Source organism: Pithys albifrons, chromosome 6, assembly GCF_047495875.1.
Source record: "Pithys albifrons albifrons isolate INPA30051 chromosome 6, PitAlb_v1, whole genome shotgun sequence".
Taxonomy (NCBI): domain Eukaryota; kingdom Metazoa; phylum Chordata; class Aves; order Passeriformes; family Thamnophilidae; genus Pithys; species Pithys albifrons.
Window position 1 is genome coordinate 14843588 of NC_092463.1, and position 20009 is coordinate 14863596.

A 20009-nucleotide genomic window follows, 5' to 3' on the forward strand; every position below is an offset into this window, starting at 1 on the left:
GCACGCCCAGCAGCGCGAAGGGTTCCAGCACAGAAACAGAGTTTGGTTGGGCTTCAGCAGCCCTTTCCGAGAGCAGGCAGGCTCTGAGGCTGTGTAGGCAGTTCAAGGATTAGCAGCGTTTACTCAGGGGTCTCGGTAAGCAAAATAACGGGCGGCTGAAGGAGACCTACTGAAATTCCCCTTTGTAAGTGGTGCAGGTGTCCAAGTATGTATGTATGGCCCAGACTTCGCGAAGATTTGGGCAGGGCTTTCCCCACGTGGGTGTGCCCTTCCAGCTTGCGCAGTGGATTTTTCAGGCGAGGCACAGCGTGCGCAGAACTGGCCCCACCGTTTCACTACTGAGGTTCATCTGCTACAGTCGAGCGAGCTTGGACAGTGACAGTGAAGTCCTCGGGACTGTCACAGCACCCGGTGCTAACCGGGGCTGACCCTGCTGAGCATCCGAGATCGGGCGGGATGGGATGGCAGGGAGGCATTGAACTGCCAGGAGACGGTCCCCACTGAGACTCGGACTCAAGACCTTGGGATTCAGAGTCTAGAGTGCTCTCCTTTACAGCACGGGAGGGAAGCATTCTCAGTCATGATCACTATCCCAGCCACAGTGGAATGACACAGCTGTCCCACTTGCAGGTTAACACTGCAATCCATTTTAAGAAACAACACAAGTTTCTTCTGTTAACACCTACAAAATATCTGTTTTGAAAGTATTATGTTTATAATAAGCACACAAAATGTCAAAGCAGTTTAAAGATGTCTAATAAAAAAACCTGCCAGCAAACAAAATTTTGCAATGCAACATTTAGTTTGGCATCTTTCCACTTGGATTTCTAACACTCCCTTTCCAAGTCCTTTTGTACGAGCACCTACATTGTTTTTTCAGGTCAAAATTTCAGCAGCCCAAGTTTTCCAAATACTTGACAACTATTTAAGATTTTTCTAAGGGCATGACGACTTCAGTTGTTCACTCTCCCCTTTCCAGTAGTCCGCCCCCCCCCCCCCCCCCCCCCCCCAGGAAAACTACAACACACTGGTGCATTTATTTAATTCTTTAGTCATTGAAATTGAACAAGTAAATTAGTCACAAGGAAATATAAATTTGCTAAAGTACATTCTCCTCACAGAGGACTAACCAAGTGCCACAGACCTGTGTGCAAAAGAGAGCCTATGAACAATTTTTGGAGCATGGAAGTATACCCTAGGGCAGGGGACTAGTATCAGAAGTTTCAACACAAAAACCTAATAATCACAAAATTAACCTCTTGAAAACAGAAGCAAAAATTACAGTTTTCAGTCATAGTTGTACATTGCTAACCCAAAGCCATTACAAAAGCTCTACTACGCTTTTCTAATCAATATGACTAACCCATACCATGTACAAGCAGCTCTACTGAAATCACTGCAATCTGTGAGAACTGATATCCCTAAACGTAGCTCCAAAAAAGTACTGCATGTACTTGTCATAAAAACATAGAAGAATAACAGCAGGACTGTTTAAACAAAGATACGCAAATATGGAATAATAGAAGAATACAAAAAGTATGAGCGGCACAGAATGTTATTTCAACTGCACAGGCATTTCTACTCAATTGTAATTTTTAAAAAGACTACCATTCAGTACATACTTGAAAAGTTACAGCAGAGCGATAGATTTATAAAGAGAATTGTACCAGTTTTTAAGTAGAAAATACAAGTTCTATCTTCCAGTTTGTGTTAGTCTTAGCAAATTTCATACAGCCTTTGGTTTCAAACCAATACAATGCAATCAACATTGCAGTGCTTACTTGGTATTCATTCGGAGAGGACACTGTACAATTGAGGGATAAAATGTGAAAATGGGGAGTACCAAAGGTACTGTATTATAGAAAGTAAAGGCTGAAGCAAAAATATTCTTGGGTATATCCTGTACATCATGTAAACACACATTCAAAATAGTAAACAGGCTAAAATGCCTTCCAAGCCTCCAAACAGCTGCAATATAGCATACATATACATATATATAGCATATGTAACATCATCTTTAGGAAATGTGTAGCCCATTAATTCTGTGCTTAATCATTTGCGATTCAGACAATACATTCATATATTAGCAGTATAACTCGTGTATTATTTGGAGCTTGCTGGTTGCCATGGACAAGGACAGATCAATTAATGCTGAGCCTTGCTTTTAACTCAGATACTGCCACTATAAAAACAATGCTCAACTGTTGAAGAACCATCTTTCTTTTTACTAAAGCTGAGAATTTTCATATTTATGTACAGCAAATCAAGCTGAAATTCTTTGCAGAACAGTAGTTTTCCCAATTTTTTTTTCATTAATTGGGTACAGCAAAAGTGAGCTTGTGTTTTAAAAAGCAGATATAAAAATTTTCAGTAAGCACACACACAAAAAACTACTACTTCTATATATAACATTCAGTCTCAATTGTTTTGTTTTGAACAGCAACACTTTGAAAAGACCAAAGTTTTCACTGTTGTAAGAAGCAACTTACTGGCTCACTTATAATAAAAAGTAAAATTAAGAAATTTTTTTGTTATTTATCAAAGTGACTTTTAATAGCATTGTGATATATGCAAAACCATGGTAGCAAAATGTTATATAATAAACTTGTTATAACATATAGATGATATATACTAATGTACTACCATGAATTAGACCTTAATGCAAGAAATTAAGCTTAAGATGTTTGTAAGGAACATCTCAGTGCTTCATGTTAGGAATTCTTTCTGGCACCAAACCTTCTTTATACCCAGGTAAATCATGACTGACTTTCTTTCTTCAAAGCTTCTAGTCTTTGTAGTAATGCATTTCCAAACACCTCTCGATATGCAGGGCTGAGAGAGTCCAATAAGGAGTAGACAGTTTCATGGTACGGAGTTTGCAATCTGTCATCAGTCTGATCAAAATCATAAGCTACTACCTGCAACAAAGAAATGGGTAGTTAAATTTCTGTGGTTATGATCACTTTGCAACAGGTATCACAACATTTAACTTTGGCAGTCAGGGTAGTACAGTAACATGAGAACAAAAAATACTGGATTTAAATCATAGTCTGTGCTTTCTACTATGGAACTCAGTGGTAAGACAGTTTCAAATACCTTTTGTCCAAAACCCAGAATACTAGTAAAATATATAATTATGGTATTTCAAAAGGAGTCTCACATCCATACATTTGCACAAATAATACAAATGGTGCAAAAATGAATTGTACAGATGCTGTTTTATTAACTGTTTTGGGTACAGGAGGAAACCAAAGACTGACACACCTATAACAGACTGCTGTTTCAATTTTCATCATTAAGTGTCTCAAGTAAATGCCTGGTTTTTCATTAATGTCCCTTCTTGCTTTGTTGGAAGTAACTAGTTACAGCTTCCTTTTCTAGGGGAAAACATGTAGAACAGGCTTTCGCAAAAGTACAAGAGGAGTATGTATGGGTTTTTTTTGGTGTCAGAGAAGTATTTTTCTAGGTACCTTCTGAGCATGTTCATTGTTCAAAACAAAGAAGCTTAAGAAATTATAAATAAATTACTTTACCCTGAGTCCTGCTTCAGTGAGCTCCAGGCAGTACCTGTTTCTTTCCCTGGTTTCCACATTGATATATGCCACATCCTCTGCACAGGGAAGGGTTTTTGAGACAAACATGTTGCTGACAGCGAACAAAACATCATTCACAACAGCTTCGGCTTCTAGTCTCATATCTTTCACTTCTGTTCCTTCAAAGTCTGTATAATCAGAATCCTCTTCAAATGCCGTATTATTGGGCAACTCCATAGGATTGCAATCAGTCTCCATTCTGCATATGGAAACATTTATTTTAAATTTATTACACCATTACACTCTATATATATTAACACCACGAAAAACAGGACATATTTTAAGCAGACATATTTAACATTCCAAAGAAAGGAAACTATGAGACTCTCATGACATGACAGTCCACAGAACTCAAACCCAAGATGTTGAGGACAAGTGCTGAAGAAGATTACACGAGCACATAGAAGCAATATCAGTTTCACTGAAGTTAGTTTTTCTTATGTAAGTTAACCCGCATTCTCTTGCATAAGACTGTAATGATTCAGCAGTCATTAATTCTACCCTTTGCTGATCCAGAATGCAGGAGGAAGACAAGTCACGCCTCGAAAAATTGAAATCAATAGCTATAGAAAACAAAAACCTATTGTTGGTGAATTTAAGGAAGACTTCAAAAAGTCTGTGAACTAAATGAGTTATCAGTGACCGTGACTATAAAGGCATTAACAGGAGCTTTTCGTTTACAGTCACTAAAGACTAATGCTCTTGGTCATCTTTTACTGACAGCTGTCGATACATTTCAGAGCCATGCGCTGCTGGTCTTTACGAGTAACCGGTCCCCCAAAGGGTCAGACCCAGCGGTTCCCGCCGCGGCTCCGGCAGTGGCCTCCGGGTACCGGTGTCGCCTTAAGGCCCCAGCTGACACCCCCAGGGAACCCGCCTGAGGCAGCCGGGAAAGAACCCCCTGGGACGCTGCCCCGAGAGCCCTGCTAGCCGAGTCCTGCATCAGGAGGGCACGGGGGCTGCCAATCACCGATCCGCAACACGCCAGACATTCACTCCACGAGATCCATCACTTCCTGCCTCGGACCTACAAATTCCGAAGAGAGTGAAGACAACAGGGGAGCTGGATACCGAGCTGCGCAGCCTCCCGCGCCCACAGACCGCGCCCCGGAACGCACTCACCAGCGCCGGCGGGCGGCCGAGGCCCCGCCACCCGACCCCGCACGGCTCCGGACGCGCCCGCCGCTCCGCCCCGCTCCGCGCAGCGCCCGCCCTGCCGCTTCCCGAGCCGCTCCCGGGAGAGGCGGCTCCGGCGCCACCGCCTGCCCAACGCCTCCCGGCCCCCGGCCCCACCGCCCCCTCCGCGGCCGCTTCCGCCCCCGCCTCCTCCGCCGACGCCACTTCCCGCACGTCACGGAGCCGCTGGCGGCGGGGCAGGCGGGAGGCAGAAGACAAACAGCCCCGATCGGCCCGGCCACCCTTGCCGGCGGCGCAGAGCGGACGCGGGGGGCGCTGCCCGCCGGCCCCCGGCCCCTTCCCCGCTTTGCCCAGCGCGGCCGCGGCGGCCCCTCCGCACCCGCGGCCGCGAGAAGATGGCGGCGGTGTCCGAGTGAGGATGGAGCCGCCTGTCAACGTCTCTTCGCCCTGAGGGCGGGCAGGGCCGCCCCGCCGGGGCTTGAGGTGCGGCGGGGGCGCCGACCGGCAGCGGAACCCCCGCGGTAGCCGCGCCGAGGCCGGGCCCGGCGGCTCCCGCTCGGCTCCCTCGCACCTCCGCTCTCCGCCCGTGCTCGGCCCGTCCCGGAGCCCGGCCCCGCGGGCCCCGGAGCGCTGCCGCCATGCCGTGGCCTTTCTCGGAGTCCATCAAGAAGAGAGCCTGCAGGTACCTGCTGCAGAGGTACCTGGGCCACTTCTTGCAGGAGAAGCTCAGCCTGGAACAGCTCAGCCTGGATCTCTACCAGGGCACCGGCTCCTTGACGCAGGTCCCTCTGGATAAGTGGGTAAGAGATGCCGGCGCTTCGCCCCCTCGGCTCCTGCTGCGTCTGAGGGACCAGCTGATTCTCTACCCCCGGCTGCCACCCACTTTATTTTCTATACCCAGCCTCTTTTATGTAAAAAGTTACAGCCATAATTAGCATTTCATCCAGGGAACTCTTCGCTGATGTGCTAGCACTTTGAATAAAAATACCTGTGCATTTGTTACAGATATGTTTTTCTAGCTACACTTTGATTGCATCATGTTTAATTATGAGAAAGGAAACAAAAACTAAAAGAAGGCAATAGCTGCTGATATTTCAGAGAGAAGGAGTTAGTGTAGCCCAAACTACTAGAAATCAATTATGTACTTACTGAAGAGCATGTTTGCTGACTACTAGATATGGTAAAAGCATAAAGTAATCCCGTGGTATGTATGCTTTTTCTTCATCTTGGAGACATCATGGTTCTTAATGATTGTGTTGAGTTCTAAAAATTATCCCCTAGTCTTGCAAAGGTGAAAGCACTTGTTGACAAATGGAAAGCTGGTTTTAGCTGGAGTTTGCTAAACAGGTGGGATGTCACACTTTGACCCCGCTGAGGCTTTTGTTTTTCAGTCCTGGCATGTATGTTTTTGTTTAAGTATGTGTCTATATGTATGTGTAGACACAGACCTTTGGAATACTGTGTAACAATTTGTAAAGTTTCTTGTTTTAATTGGCAATGTTGCTGAATTCTACCTGTCAGTCAAGTGTCTGTCATGAGGAATCTTAAGCACTGCAGTGAGTCAGTCGCTGACTTCCAGGGTAGCACGGATAATGAACTAGGTACTTTACTAAGTTTTTCCAAACCACATTTTTACTGGACTGCATACTGGTATTAGGCCATACTGGGTACATTTTAAAATACTTCTGAATATATGATGTTTTGAAGTAATGCTTTTCCAGTTGTTTGTGTGGAAATATGCTTGAATGCGGTAGGAGACAGACGTTTGCAGAAATGCTCAGTGTTACCAGTGTTTGTTGTTTGCTTGCTTGTTTTCTTCTTTTCTTTTTTTCTTTTTTTTTTTTTTTTAGCTGTGTCTGCAGCTTGTTTTCTGTGTCAGGCTTTACAGTAGGGCTGTTTGCTTAATTGAATTGTTATGCCCTCTAGTGGGTATCGAGCACTATTTGAGACTCTTAAGTGCTGTTATCTAAAATGTAGATACTTTGTAACAGCAGCAGTTCCGGACCAGTACTAAATCAGCAGTTCATTACGTATGCACAGTGATTAAATGAATATACTGTAATGCTTAGGTGATCTTCCCGGTTTGTGGATCAGAATTTTTCGGTTCCATTTGTAAAGAATGACGTGTTTGAAGTTGCCTACATGTGACTTTCTCATGTATGACAGATTGCAAAACCAGATGCCAAGGAAGTGCTGCAGCTCTTTTTTCCCCCTAGTCATTGTAACCTTGTTCTCAGTGAATCACCACGATGGCTGCCTTTTTATATGGTATCCATTTCTGTGGATACTTCTGCTCATATGAGCACTGTAGATACTTTAATCAACAATGTATGTGTTGATAGATTGTAGAGGTATGTAATAATACTGGGGCTATTAATGTAATGCCTTTAAAGGACTTTTGGGACCTGAGCTGTTTAGAAAAACCAAAATGTAATGCATAATATTTGTGGTTGAATTTTAATATACAGCAAATAGCTCTTTTGCTAACAGTGTTGCCGTGATTTCTGGCTGGAGACTTTTGGTCAATAATGTGGAAACCATTCCTGATATGAAGGTGTTGCTTCAGTTTTAAAATTTCACTTGGAATGCTCTAGGAACAACTGGCCTGTTTGTGAATCAATTCAGCTCAAGAATGCTTCAGGTTTTTTTGCTTTTAGATAATAAACGTCTATTTTAAAATAATAAGCAACATACTAAAATAGATTTATTTTTATCACCATCTACATTGGTAGCAAAAAGACATCTGAGTCAGACTTGTTAAAATATGGTATCTAGCTTTCTTCCTGCTGTAGCAAAGTACTTTATAAAGGTTCAAGTAATTTCAATGAACCTGGGGTTTTTCTCAATTTATTTTAACTTATCCTACACTGTTATGACATCTGTCATTCTTATGTTTAAGTTCAATTATATTTGAACTTTTACATTTGAGTTCAAAATATAGTTTTAATGTCACTGAAGCTTAGTTGATTATTGGAGTCCTACATAATAGCACTGTTCAGGTTCTTTTTCTTTAAAGTTGGTGTCTTTTCCTGTTACTGGAGTGGACTTGGGAACAGAAACTAGAAAAGCTGAACATGCAAGGCAAACAAGATTCCAAAAGCAAAGCTATTAAGTATTAGCAGAGCAACAAGTTACTGTGATGGGAAAGTTGCACCTGGAGACATAAGAATGAAAAATGTAATTTTCTGAAAAGTATCTTTGATTATTTTTAAGTTATTCTATTTAATTGGAACATTTTAAATCTTAATTAAAGTGAAAATCAAGTCCTTGTTTTTTTTCAAAACTTTTAATGTTGATCCTATACATTTTCTCAGGTAAAATCAGCAGCCTCGTTCAACACAGGAAGGTCAAACCCACACTTTTTCTTGTCAGTTGAAGATTATGTCCTATTATTACAACTGCAGTCTTTAGCAGGGTCTTGTTTATATTGGAGAGTTGCACTCATAGAATGTGGTATGTGATTTAGATTGTTTTTTGTTTTATTAAAGCAATTTAGGTAGTTCTTGTTCCATAACTTCATTTTTAACTACCTTTTTGAAGCAGGGCACAAACAAGGATTCACCTTTTTTTAACATAAATGTAAAGAATATGTTTCATCTGTATGGATGTAATGAAACCTGTATGGTGCAACATGGGAGTCTTTTCTGAGGATTGTGGAAGACTTAAAAATCCAAAATTACTATGTACTAAGGCAACTTGGTTGTAATGTTGTTTATAATTTCACTATAAAGATACGATCTAGACATGGCAAGTATGTTACACAGCAAGAGATGATGGTTTGGTTCCATTTTTCCAGTGTCACAGAGAATTTGAAAATGAGCAATAGATTGAAAACATGTGCTATGAAATACTCCTGTCACTGAGTCTAGGTACTTTTTTGTACTTTTGCTGTCAGCCTGTTTTCACTTTTTCAAGTACTGCCAAAGAAAGAATAGATTTACTTTTGTTAATACTGTGGTATTTCTAAGAGTAAGTTAGCAGACTTTTTGTTTTTGTATAGTGCAAAAATGCAGATTATACAGCTACCACAGAGCAACTTGTGTTTTGCTGAAAACTAGGTAATTAATGAGAAACAAATTGCAATGGAATTGAAATACTTGAAAGTGGCCATTTTTTGTCTTTCTGAGTATAATTCATTGTCTGGCAGCCTCAAAGTGTTTTATTTGTTAGATGAGTAATTATGGATGTGATTTTAAAAAACATTATTATTTTTATTTTATTCTCTTCCAGTGTCTTAATGAGATCCTGGAGTCTGCAGATGCACCTCTGGAAGTCACAGATGGATTTATCCAATCAATTTCTTTATCTGTTCCGTGGGGGTCGTTGCTACAGGATAACTGCGCTTTAGAAGTAAAAGGATTAGAGATGGTCTTCAGGCCAAGACCAAGACTTGGTAGGATTATTTTTTCATTTTAGAAAAGGAGATTCTTTACAGTTTTTCAGAGTCAAAAGGCTACCCTTGGTTTAGTCAATTCTTAGCCTTATTTAAAATGCCATTTAGTTTACATACATTAATGTTAGAGGATGTAAATAAAAAAAGAAACTGCCAGGTGTTCATCAGTTGGTTGTCAACTCAATTAGTTGTTGTTCTGTTAATAACTTAAAATGTTTACAATGTTCCTAGTGTTGTGTCTCTTTCCAAACTGTTTCAGATCTATTCAAATGAAAGTACTACTGTGTGGAAAGGAGTTTTCGTTAGCTGGTGGTTTTGGGTGTTTTATGCCAACTGCTGTTAGTCAGCATTAGTAGCTGGCTATTCAGTGACAGTAGGGAAATGCCATAGTGTAAGACTATGAAGGGGGATACAGAGAGGTTCTTCCTTTTTTTTGGCTACTTTAGGGTAAAAGATGCATCTTCTTGTATATTTGGAGAACAACTAATGCAATTTAATTGCTCTCATAGTCTTAAATAATGACTTTTAAGTTCTCTAAATACTTATCTTTGATTATAATCCTGAGAGGATTGGCTGAGTCCTTCTAACTGTATCCAGATGAATCTAACTGTTTAGATTGTCCTGGTGATAAATTTTCACTGGTCATCAAACCTCCATAAATTTTGCTAAGATGTGTTGTTATAGCATGTGTGGAACACTTACTGATTTTTATTGTGTGAAAATTGTTGTTTGATCATCTCAAGGATTGTAGTTTGTTTACCTTTTTATGCTGTAGGCAAGATGGAATTAAATTTGTCATCAAATGTATCATGAAGAAGAGAAGAAACCACATAAGACCTGTTTTTCGTCTTTTGCAAGTTATCTTGGATAACTTTCTTATATATACACTGCATTTAATCCTTAGTTGTTTGACTGTCTTGCTTTCTAATGTAAGATTTCTGCTTTGAAAGAAAAATACTAATAGGAGGAAACTTTGTATTTTTTCACTTCCATCAGTTTAGCTCTCTTCAGTGTACAGTGTTTTATAATAGAATAGTGTAGAGAAAACCCCACAGAGCTGGTCTTTCCACACATCTATAGCCACATGGGAGCTTCCAGACCTGAACACCAGACTGAAATGTTTTTGCTGTTTAACATGTTTGTATTTGTGCTAGTTTTACTTATGTGTGCCTGTACTAGAGTGTTATGGTTGAATTTGATCAACTTTTCTAATCTAGTTTTACAGTATTTGCTCACAGTAGGCTTGGCATTAACTGATAGGAGTGCACTCTCAGTGAAGTTAATCTACCTGATGAAAAACTTGTTCAGCTTAATACCTGCTGTGCTCTTGGATTTTATTATGTTCTACTTTCTATTTCAGGTCTGTGTTAGTCACTTAAAATGTGTTCTAATAAGCTAAGATAACATCTTAAATCTTGATTAGCCTTTTTCACTGTAGGACATGTTTCAAATAGAATAAGAAACATTAAAATATTTCTTAAAAATAGGTAACTTGCTTGATTTTGCCAATTATGCCTGCAAAAGCATGCCAATATAGTAAAAGAATTCCAAAAGTTATTACACCGTTGATTACCTGGTTTCATCTTATTTATACAGAGTTTTCAAATATCAGAATCTTACCCATGCAATCTAAATAGATTAAAATAATTTTAAAATAGTAAAGTCTATGAAAAATGATTTCACTAATTTTTTTTAAAGTATCTTAACTTCTTACTAAGCAGTTGAAATTTTCTGGGTATGCCAAATCTATTACTTGGTTTTGTCTTTGTCATTTCATAATATTCACAGACTTCTTTTACTCCACAGCATCTGGTTCTGAGCCCATGTATTGGTCAAGTTTTATGACCAGTAGTATGCAGCTTGCAAAAGAGTGTCTTAGCCAAAAACTGACAGATGAACAAGGAGAAGGATCCCAGCCTTTTGAAGGACTTGAGAAATTTGCAGAAACTATTGAAACAGGTATGAATTAATTACTGAAATAACATCTGAGATTAAATCAGTTTATGTTGTATCTTGATTTCACAAAATGGTATGTTAATTGCCGTAACTTATCTGAAAAATTTTCTTATCTTAACGTTCTTTGTAAAATTTAAAGAGAAGAGAGGACAATTGATCTTGCTTTTGAAGCAGGGAAAAAAGCCCTATTAACTTATTGAAATATTTTTATTCTTCCTTCAGTGTACAGAATGAACCTTGTTTGAAGGCAAGCTGGTGTTTGTTTTCACCAGAATAAATCCAGCTAAATCTCTGCCTGAGGGATTGGTGAGATGCCTTAGTTTAGAGATGACAGTTTAACTCATCACACAAACTTAGATGGCTGGGAGTGATGCTGTTGAGGGAGAAATGAGGAATGTTTTTTCAGGTGTTTTTATGCAAATCTGACCTGTTATATATCTCCATAATCACACCAAGTTGATAGAAGTACTTCAGAAATCCTGGTTTTTGTTGGAGATGGGTTTTTTGGTGGAAGAAACTAAGGGCTTACGACCACATTATGTGGTAGGGAACCTAGTGCTGAAATGTGTGAGTGAAGGGAAATGTTTAAAGGCCAGTCTAGAAATGGAATTACTCAGTCCAAGCAGTGTGGTACTGCAGCAAGGTATAGGAGTTCAGACATGGTGCACAATGAAGGAGATACTTTGAGGATCATCCTCACTGAGCTACAGAACTTGATTTTAACTGCCCGTTGCTCGAATATCTAAGCTTAGAGACCAGTTGTACTCTGTGGGTGTATGTACTGGACACTTAATGGGAGTTTGCATTGTCTCTTGCTGTCCTGTTACCTTTTTAAACTCGATTATTTCCACTTAAAATAAATACTGAGAACTTAAAATGAAAGGCCATTTAATAGGGTTACAAAGTAATTGTTCAGTAACTTTACTACCTACATTGTATATTTTTTGTTGTTTTTTTTTATTTTAAGTACTAAGAAGAGTGAAAGTTACCTTTTTGGATACTGTTTTGCGAATAGAACATGTGCCGGAAAACTCTAAAAGTGGAACTGCACTTGAAGTCAGAATTGAAAGGTAAAGATTTTTTTTTTAATGTGTCATTTTTTTCCTAAGGCATGTTTTACTATTTCCTGTAAAATACATTTCATTCATGCACACATGTTCTTAGTATACGGTTAGGCACTAACTCTTGAGCACCTCTTCTGTAATGGGAGTGAGCATTTTCTCCACTCAGTTTCCATTTTAACATGTTTACACAATTAGAAGAGCTCTGTTTTGTTTTTCCAAATACAAGTTTTCATCAACTTCCACAGTTCGTGAATACCATTTATCAGATGTTTAACAATCTATGTATATTGTTGACAAATCAGGCCATCTCTTCAATTTACAAAGGGGACCAACCCTTTTGAGTAAGACACTTTAAATCTTTTCAGAAAGAAAGGTAAAGTCCTGAAAAAAAAGCCCAGAACTAGATATTAGGTCCTATGTGAGCTTTTAAAAGAGCCCATGTGAATTCTATTATTACTTTGAACTTAGAATAGTGTGCACATTCTTAAAGTGGATTTTTTTAACCTGTGGGAGAGTGTAATCATATTTTTTTTGTGAAATACTGAGATCAGTATCACATAAAACTGATGCTTACTGAGAATTGCTAATGAAATATATTTGGTTTTAAACACCTATAAGCTTCAGGGTTTTATGTTCATTTGAAAGGAAAGATTTCAGGAAAGCTGTAATTGTTTTTCTAATGGAAGTCTATTTCTTGAACAAAACCTTGTTTTCTGTACTTTAAAAACTGTATTGAAAGAAACTGTTAAACAGCATGTTGTTTTGATGTTTGATAAGTTATAGTTATGGACAAATGGGTGTATTTTTACACTGTAAATACTATTATGTGTAGCCTTGCATCTTTTAAGACTTGACTGTTTATGCTATCATAGAAATTTTACAGAATTGGAGCATAGTCTCTTGATTTTCAACTTTCATATTGACAATGTTACTTTCAAGTAGTACTACAAGGCAACAGAAAAGTATTAGGTGGTGTTCTGTAAAAAAATTAGGATTTCCACCCATTGCCAGAGAGGGGTGGGTTTTCTTTCATGACAGTGAATGGCATTGTAAATAGTTTGAAGAGAGAGAGCATGTACAAACTTAAGGGCTAAAGGGCCCAACAGAAGAAACAATTTACACGCATCCACAATCTTTTTCCTTTCTTTTGTCTCCCAGAACTACGTACTGTGATGAAACTGCAGATGAGTGCTCTGGAATTAATGTACATCAGCCCACAGCTTTTGCTCACAAGTTACTGCAGTTCTCAGGTGTCTCTTTCTTCTGGGATGAGTTTCCTGCATCAGCAAAGTCCTCCCCAGTGTGTTCAGCTACACAGCTGGTAAAATTAAATACATTATATAAGGATGTAAAGTGATGAAAGAATATTTTGTTAACTAATAGATTAGATTAATTCTAAAGGATACAGAAATTCAACTTTTACTTTAATCTGTGTTTGGTAAGTTTTATTATCAATTCCTGTTGATTTTGAGGAGGGGGAAGGAAACAGACACTTTAGGACTGAGAAAAATTTAGGACATTGCACTGGAATCTGGGTCCAACTTTAAGAAGTACCCTACAATTCACTGTTGTGTGGAAACTCGCTCTTTTATGCAAAGGTCTAATGCTTCACATTTTGCATGCCTTGTTTTTTTCCCCACAGTTATCAATACATGTTTTTAATGCCATTGTAGAATTTATAGTTGTGTAAAGTGATTATTTGTGTGATATCTTATTTGAAATGCTTCTTTTTTTTACTCTCTTAAGAAATGGGATACATTTTTATTATTTTCTCTGTAACATTTTAAGGCAACTGAACCAAAGCTTTCACCTAGCTGGAATCCAAAAATCATTTATGAGCCACATCCACAATTAACAAGAAACTTGCCAGAAATTACTCCTTCTGACCCTGTACAGATCTGTAAGCTGATTGGTAGAATGGAGTTGAGCCTAACATTAAAGCAAAATGAAGTGCTTCCTGGAGCTAAGGTTAGTCATGCTTTCCTGGTCTTTAACTAAAAGAATAATTCTGTAGAATTTCATTTTCTAGTGCAGATAAAAAATTGGTAAGATTCTCAAGGGAACAGAATCCCCATAGTTTTTTTGTGTATTCTTTACATTCAAATCAATGAATTGGTCCAATAAGATACCTTTACTGTGGCCAGGCAAGTCCGTGGCACACTGAAATCTGGCAAAGGAGAGTTCCTTTATGTCAGACAGACTGAAGTTAAGTGTTCAAAAAATAAGTAGACATGGCACTTCCATATGGTTTAGGGGGCATGGTGGTATTCAGTTGAGGGTTGACCTTGATGAGCTTGAAGCTCTTTTCCAACCTTAATGATTCTCTGTTTTATGAATTTATATTGGAGTTACTTCCGAGAAAGTTGTTTTGTTTTCTTGAAACTCCCTCTGCTATTCATGTATCCTTTTTTCTTGTAGCACTATGACTGATTTGCCTACGTGTGTGTGGAATGTGTAACCGGTGGTAGACTAAAATCACTTTGATTTTAAAAGGGTATAATTCACTTCAACAATTACAAGTGAACTATAAATGATTAATGAAGCTGCAGCATCGCAGCATTATAAAACTAACTCAAACATTTCTACTTCTCAATTTTTATATTAAAATCTATAGTAAATCAAATAGTGTCATAATGAAATACTACTAGTAAAAATAGTATTTTGACTTTTACATAAAGGTACAAGAAACAAAGCAGTTGAAAATAAAGCCCTATTTTTCATAAAAAGGTGTGTGTATATAAGTCATGCTGTGTAAATATATTCCCCTTGTCTCCAAATTTAAAGCTGGCTATTGATTGTCTTGTATAGTGTGCTATATTTTACAGAAAGCATAAAGTTTCTACTGGAGGAGAAAAGTGGGGTTTTTTTGTCCAGCAATTTCTAGTCAATCTTTAACTTTTCTTGTTTGTACGGTTAAGAAAAGTCCTTGAAAAGTTAAGTAACATTTTGTTTGGTGTGAAATAGAAAAATGCTGGCTATTTCAAAAGGATGAATAGTTAATGCAGTTAATTCCCTGAATTTAACTGATATCCAGATGTTGCTGAATATTTTCCACTTTTATATCATTGGATATACTTTAACATAGCTGGAAGAAAAATGTCAAGGACAGAGTAGAGAGTAACTCATGTTTTATGGATGATGATCAATATAATAGAGTAGCAGTGATCTCTGCAAGTTGAGTTTGAGTAGAGGTAAAACATTCTTAGGTTATCTAACATCTGAACTAATGAATGGATGCAGCACTACATGACAAAATTGAAGGAGCTGAATTTTGATTTATCAAGTAGAGTTCATGCAGATTGAAAAGAACACAAATACAATATATTGCTTAGTCTAGCTTAATTTTTTTATTCTGCAAACTGAATTATGTTACAATAGAAGTCTCAAGTGTGTAAAATAGAAAATACGCTGTATAACTTCATGTCAAATACACAGATTTCAATAATTTATTTTTCATACAACTCTTTCCAAAGGACGGGAAAAAAATAGTAAGAAACAGTATACAAAACTACATGATCCTTTATTTTCCTCACTTAGGTAAATACTCCTTAAGGTCTTTATGAGCAAAAGTAAACTCTCATATAAATGCACTTAGTTGCATGCCTGCTATTTTTCTGGTTATTTTCTTCCCTGTGAGTGTGGTGGCTTCTCCTTGGCTGGCTGTCATACCCCCCATCCAGCAGCTCTCACTGATACTCCTCAGCTGGGCCAGGGGAGAGAATAGGGTGAAAATGCTCATAGATGGAGTTAAAGACAGAGAGGGCTCTTAGCAGCTACTGTCACAGGCACAACAGACTCACCTTGGGGGAAATTAATTGACTATTGCCAAGTAGAATGGAGTCGAATGCTGAGAAACAAGTTAACCACCATTCCTTCACCCATTTTTCTACCTAGGCTCAACTTCACTTAGTCATTCCTGACTCTTCTACCTTCTCACCATCTGGAGCAGTGGAGGGAGGATGTAGAATTGAGGGGTTGCAGTCAGTTCATAACAGGTTGTCTCTGCTGCTCCTTCTTCCTCAGTCTTTTACCCTGCTGCAGTGCGGGTCTCTCAAGTTGCAGTCCTTCACAAACTGCCTTAGTGTGGGTCCTCTCCATGGCTACAGTCCAGCAACATAAACCTGCTCCCACACGGGTTCTCTGTGAACGGTGGTTCCTGATGTGAGAACCTGTTCCTGTGTGGACTCCTCTCCATGCACTGAGCACATCCAGGAGCCTGCTCCTGTATAGGCTCTCCACAGGCTACAACTTCCTCCCAGGTGTATCTGTCTGCTGCAGAGTGGGATCCTCCATGTCTGCAGTGTGGGTTTCTGTTCTGGTATGATCTCTTCCAGAGGTTCTGGCAGCTGAAGCACCTGCTTCCCCTCCTTCTTCACTGACCTTAGTGTTTGTGGGATTGTTTCTCTTGCTGGTTTTTTTCCTCACTGCCCATGCAGCACTTTTGCTGTTCTTAAATATCTTTTTGAGTAGTCCCCACCAGCTTTGCTGGCAGGCTTAGCTGTGTCTTGAGATGGGTCCATTACAGGTGTGTCTGGAACCAGCTCTAGGCAGGCCCTGACCTCTTGGCCCTGCTGCAAAACCTCGCTGCCAACACCTTGCCACACCCAATGCAGTGAGGAAATAATCACACATGGACCAGTGTGTGGGAGTACAGGGTTTTTTAATTGAAAAATAAATCTATACAAGTCCTGAAGATGGTTTTAGTTTGATTTGCTCTCAAAAGCTAAGTGGCTTGTTTTGCTGCATACCATCGCAACACAGTTACACTTACCTAAAGCATCCCACTTCTCATGAAGAATATATGTGAATTTATTCATCTGTATACTAGAGAGAAGTCCTGAAGAGAACCTTTACACTTTTAAGGTCTATTTCAGAAGGTGGCGATATCAGTATTTTATATTTAAGATGTAATAACTTAACTTTATATTGTTGATAACTTCTGGAATTATTAAAGAAAAAACCCAATTAACAGATGAATGAAACTCTTTGAGTTTTTCTGTTCTAAGATTGTGTATTTATTTTAGCCTAACAGTCAGTGACACATCAGTATTTGTCCTACAAAGATACAGATTGGAAGCAATACACAAATAAATTTCTTGGTGTTGTGCAGAAGAGGAAGATACTGCTGTAATAGCTGCATTTACATCAAAAGCATAAAAAAATCTGTTATCAAAATAGTTGATTCAAGACTTGTAATGAAAAATTCCTTGAGTATTCTTGAAAGTGTTTTTTCTTTTTCTGTTTAGTTGGATATAGATGGACAAATAGACTCTGTACATCTATTTCTGTCACCAAGGCAGGTGCATCTCCTATTGGACATGGTAGCAGCTATTGCTGGACCAGGCAAGTGAACATTCTATAAAATTTAAATATTTATTGCAATGAACCAAAAGTAAACTTTGCAAGGTAAATAAATTCCTTAGTGTAAAAAGTGTTTATGGTAAATTATTGTGAATGTTTATCTGATATTAGCAAAATGTTTTGTAGCTGCTCTGAGTTACGGCTGTTACCAATTTATTGATTTTATTTGCAAATGGTACATGCTAGTAATGAAAAAAATAACAAATAAGGCTTGGCAAGTGACTATGTAATACAAGAGATGAGTAGGTTCTAAGTGGAGAAAATCAATTCTGCTCCTTTTAGTGCTGTTTCATGGGGGGGGGGCTTGGCTTCTGTGCTCTGCTTTATTGATAGGCACAGAAAACAGAGCAGGCAGTAACTGAGTTTGTCCATATTTGTGAAGAATTGACAGCAGTAGCTGGATGAGGGCATTTTGGTTTGTTCCCCTATCTACCCTATGTAACAACACTTATTAGGATAGATAATTAATATTTTCAAAAAGTTTTCTCATTTCCTGGGTAGATACTCAATATTCTTCTGGTATATTTGTTGTGCTGGACTTGTTCGTTGTTTTTTGGATAACTGTGAAAGCATTACATATAATTTCCCATGTGTGTCATCTGCAAACCTGAAATTTTAAAAATTCCTTAATAATAAAACTTTTAAGAAATTGTGTCCTTTGTCCCTAAAGCTGACTGAGAAATGTGCTAATAGTATATTTGAATACACTTCCAAATATGACCTTAAAATATTTTCTTCAGACTTGAAGTTAATGCTAGGGAAAGAGTAATCTCTTCTGGACAAGTTAAATCTTCAACAAAATGCACATCTGATGTACAACAGTCATGTGTATGTATATGTCTGCAGATGCATATATAGACCTCAGTGGTTAATTTTCAAATTAATTTTTGAATTTTCTTATGGATGCTGTTAAGGAAATTACAGTGGGCTTTCTGTCCTTTTTATTTTTAATTCAGAGAGTCTTAACAGGATAGAATTGTCAAATAAAGATAGGAAGAACCGGCCAATGCAACAGGAGGATGAGTATCGGATTCAGATGGAGTTGAAACGTTATTTAAGAAAAGAGTCTTTATCTGCAGGAGCATCATCCGAGCAAAGCTTCTATGAGACAGAGAGTGCCAGAACACCGTCTAGTCGTGGCAAGTATAAAAGATGATGCAGTATAGCTAATAGCCTGTTTTTAAGATTGTTTAAATTGACTGTTCATCTTTTTAACACACTTCTTGTGTTAAAATAAGTTTGACATAACATAGTTGTATGCTATAAATTACAAAGTTTAATAAAAAGTTAACTAGTTTAACTATCAGCTCAACCCAAGACAGCTGGTTATTCTGTCTAGCAGTTAGATTTCTGAACTTGAGAACATATTTCTGCTAAAAGTAAATTGATATTTTAATTAGAAAATAACTCTTTACTATCTATGGTTCTTATTAGAGGAAGAAGTTTTCTTCTCAATGGCTGAAATGGACATGTCTCACAGCCTTTCCTCCCTTCCACCTCTTGGAGACCCTCCAACCATGGATCTAGACTTGTCTTTAACCAGTACATACACAACTACACCAGCAGGATCTCCACTGAGCACTACAGTGGTATAGTATTAACAACATTTAAAATCTTTTTGAAATTAACACTTTGTCTGAAACAGTTGCGTAACTGTTGCATTCTATACAATGTCAAGAACTATTGCAAAATTCTAGAACAATTGAAAGTGTTTAGAGCTGGTAGTATTCCTTTTTTGCTATGGAAATAGAAATGGAATGGTTCTCTTTTATTTGGCTACTAAGCTGGGAAATGTATTTTCAAATACCTGGAAGCTTATACAGCATGCTTTATGATTTTTTTTTTAATAGCTGCCTGTTTGCCACCTGGGTTTTATTTGAATATAAACTACACAGGCAGTGACAATGAAAAGTACAAAATTGTTGTATATTATTCCTCAAACATTATGAAAACTATGTTGTTGTTATTGCCATATTTAGAAAATCTGTTATGTGTCTAGTGTTTTGCTTCATGAAAGCCATGGAGAATAGTTGAGCATATATTCTCCTGTTTCCCTGTAAAAAGCACATGGAGAGTGCAACTTCAGCTTTGAAAATATGTGAGTCTAGAAGATCATAGAATTAAAAAGCACATCACAAAGTAAAGCAAATCTGCAATGATAAGTTGAGCACTAATACACCAGGAAACAGCATGATGTTGATTATATATGTTGGGATTTTTTGTTCTTTCCTTATTATTTATGTTTATTTATCTAATGTCTAACACCTCTTGACAAATTTAAGGTCATGCATATTTTTGTTTTAGCTTCAACCAGCTTGGGGTGATTTTCTTGATCGTAACAAACAAGAATTACAGCCTCCAAGAGGTTCTTCATTAGCAGCCAATATGGTTCACCAGGCTTCCTTAAGAAGGACATGTAAGTAACAATAGGTAGATAATTCTGAAAATGAATTGTTATGCAGCAACTTGGTAAAAAGAAACGAAAATCAAAAGTAAGATGATATT

At 38.2% G+C, this 20009-nt stretch overlaps 2 protein-coding genes across 11 annotated transcripts in view; one reads left to right on the forward strand and one right to left on the reverse strand.

The window, feature by feature from the left end:
* Nucleotides 1-1025: 1025 nt before the first annotated feature.
* Nucleotides 1026-5552, reverse strand: GSKIP (GSK3B interacting protein). Of its 8 annotated transcripts, none has more exons than XM_071557577.1 (3): nt 5417-5552; nt 3534-3792; nt 1026-2918 (listed from the first exon to the last, which is right to left on the reverse strand). In XM_071557577.1, exons 2-3 carry the CDS (start codon nt 3789-3791, stop codon nt 2757-2759), a joined length of 420 nt encoding a protein of 139 aa, XP_071413678.1. In that variant the 5' UTR covers nt 3792; nt 5417-5552; the 3' UTR covers nt 1026-2756. The 8 variants fall into 8 exon arrangements, with proteins under 8 accessions (XP_071413678.1, XP_071413674.1, XP_071413676.1 ...); XM_071557573.1 differs by lacking the exon at nt 5417-5552 and adding an exon at nt 4716-4892; XM_071557575.1 differs by lacking the exon at nt 5417-5552 and adding an exon at nt 4625-4694.
* ATG2B (autophagy related 2B) overlaps nt 4925-20009 on the forward strand; it is a 48589-nt gene continuing 33504 nt past the window's right edge. For 2 of the 3 annotated variants that reach the window (XM_071557569.1, XM_071557568.1), the window contains exons 1-3: nt 18466-18643; nt 18939-19093; nt 19809-19920. In XM_071557569.1, coding sequence (XP_071413670.1) covers nt 18511-18643; nt 18939-19093; nt 19809-19920 — 400 coding nt within the window. In that variant the 5' untranslated portion in view covers nt 18466-18510. Of the gene's footprint in view, nt 5531-8960; nt 9124-10929; nt 11083-12046; nt 12150-13301; nt 13465-13931; nt 14112-17389; nt 17491-18464; nt 18644-18938; nt 19094-19808; nt 19921-20009 lie in introns of those variants that run through there. The other variant, XM_071557570.1, reaches the window with a different exon arrangement.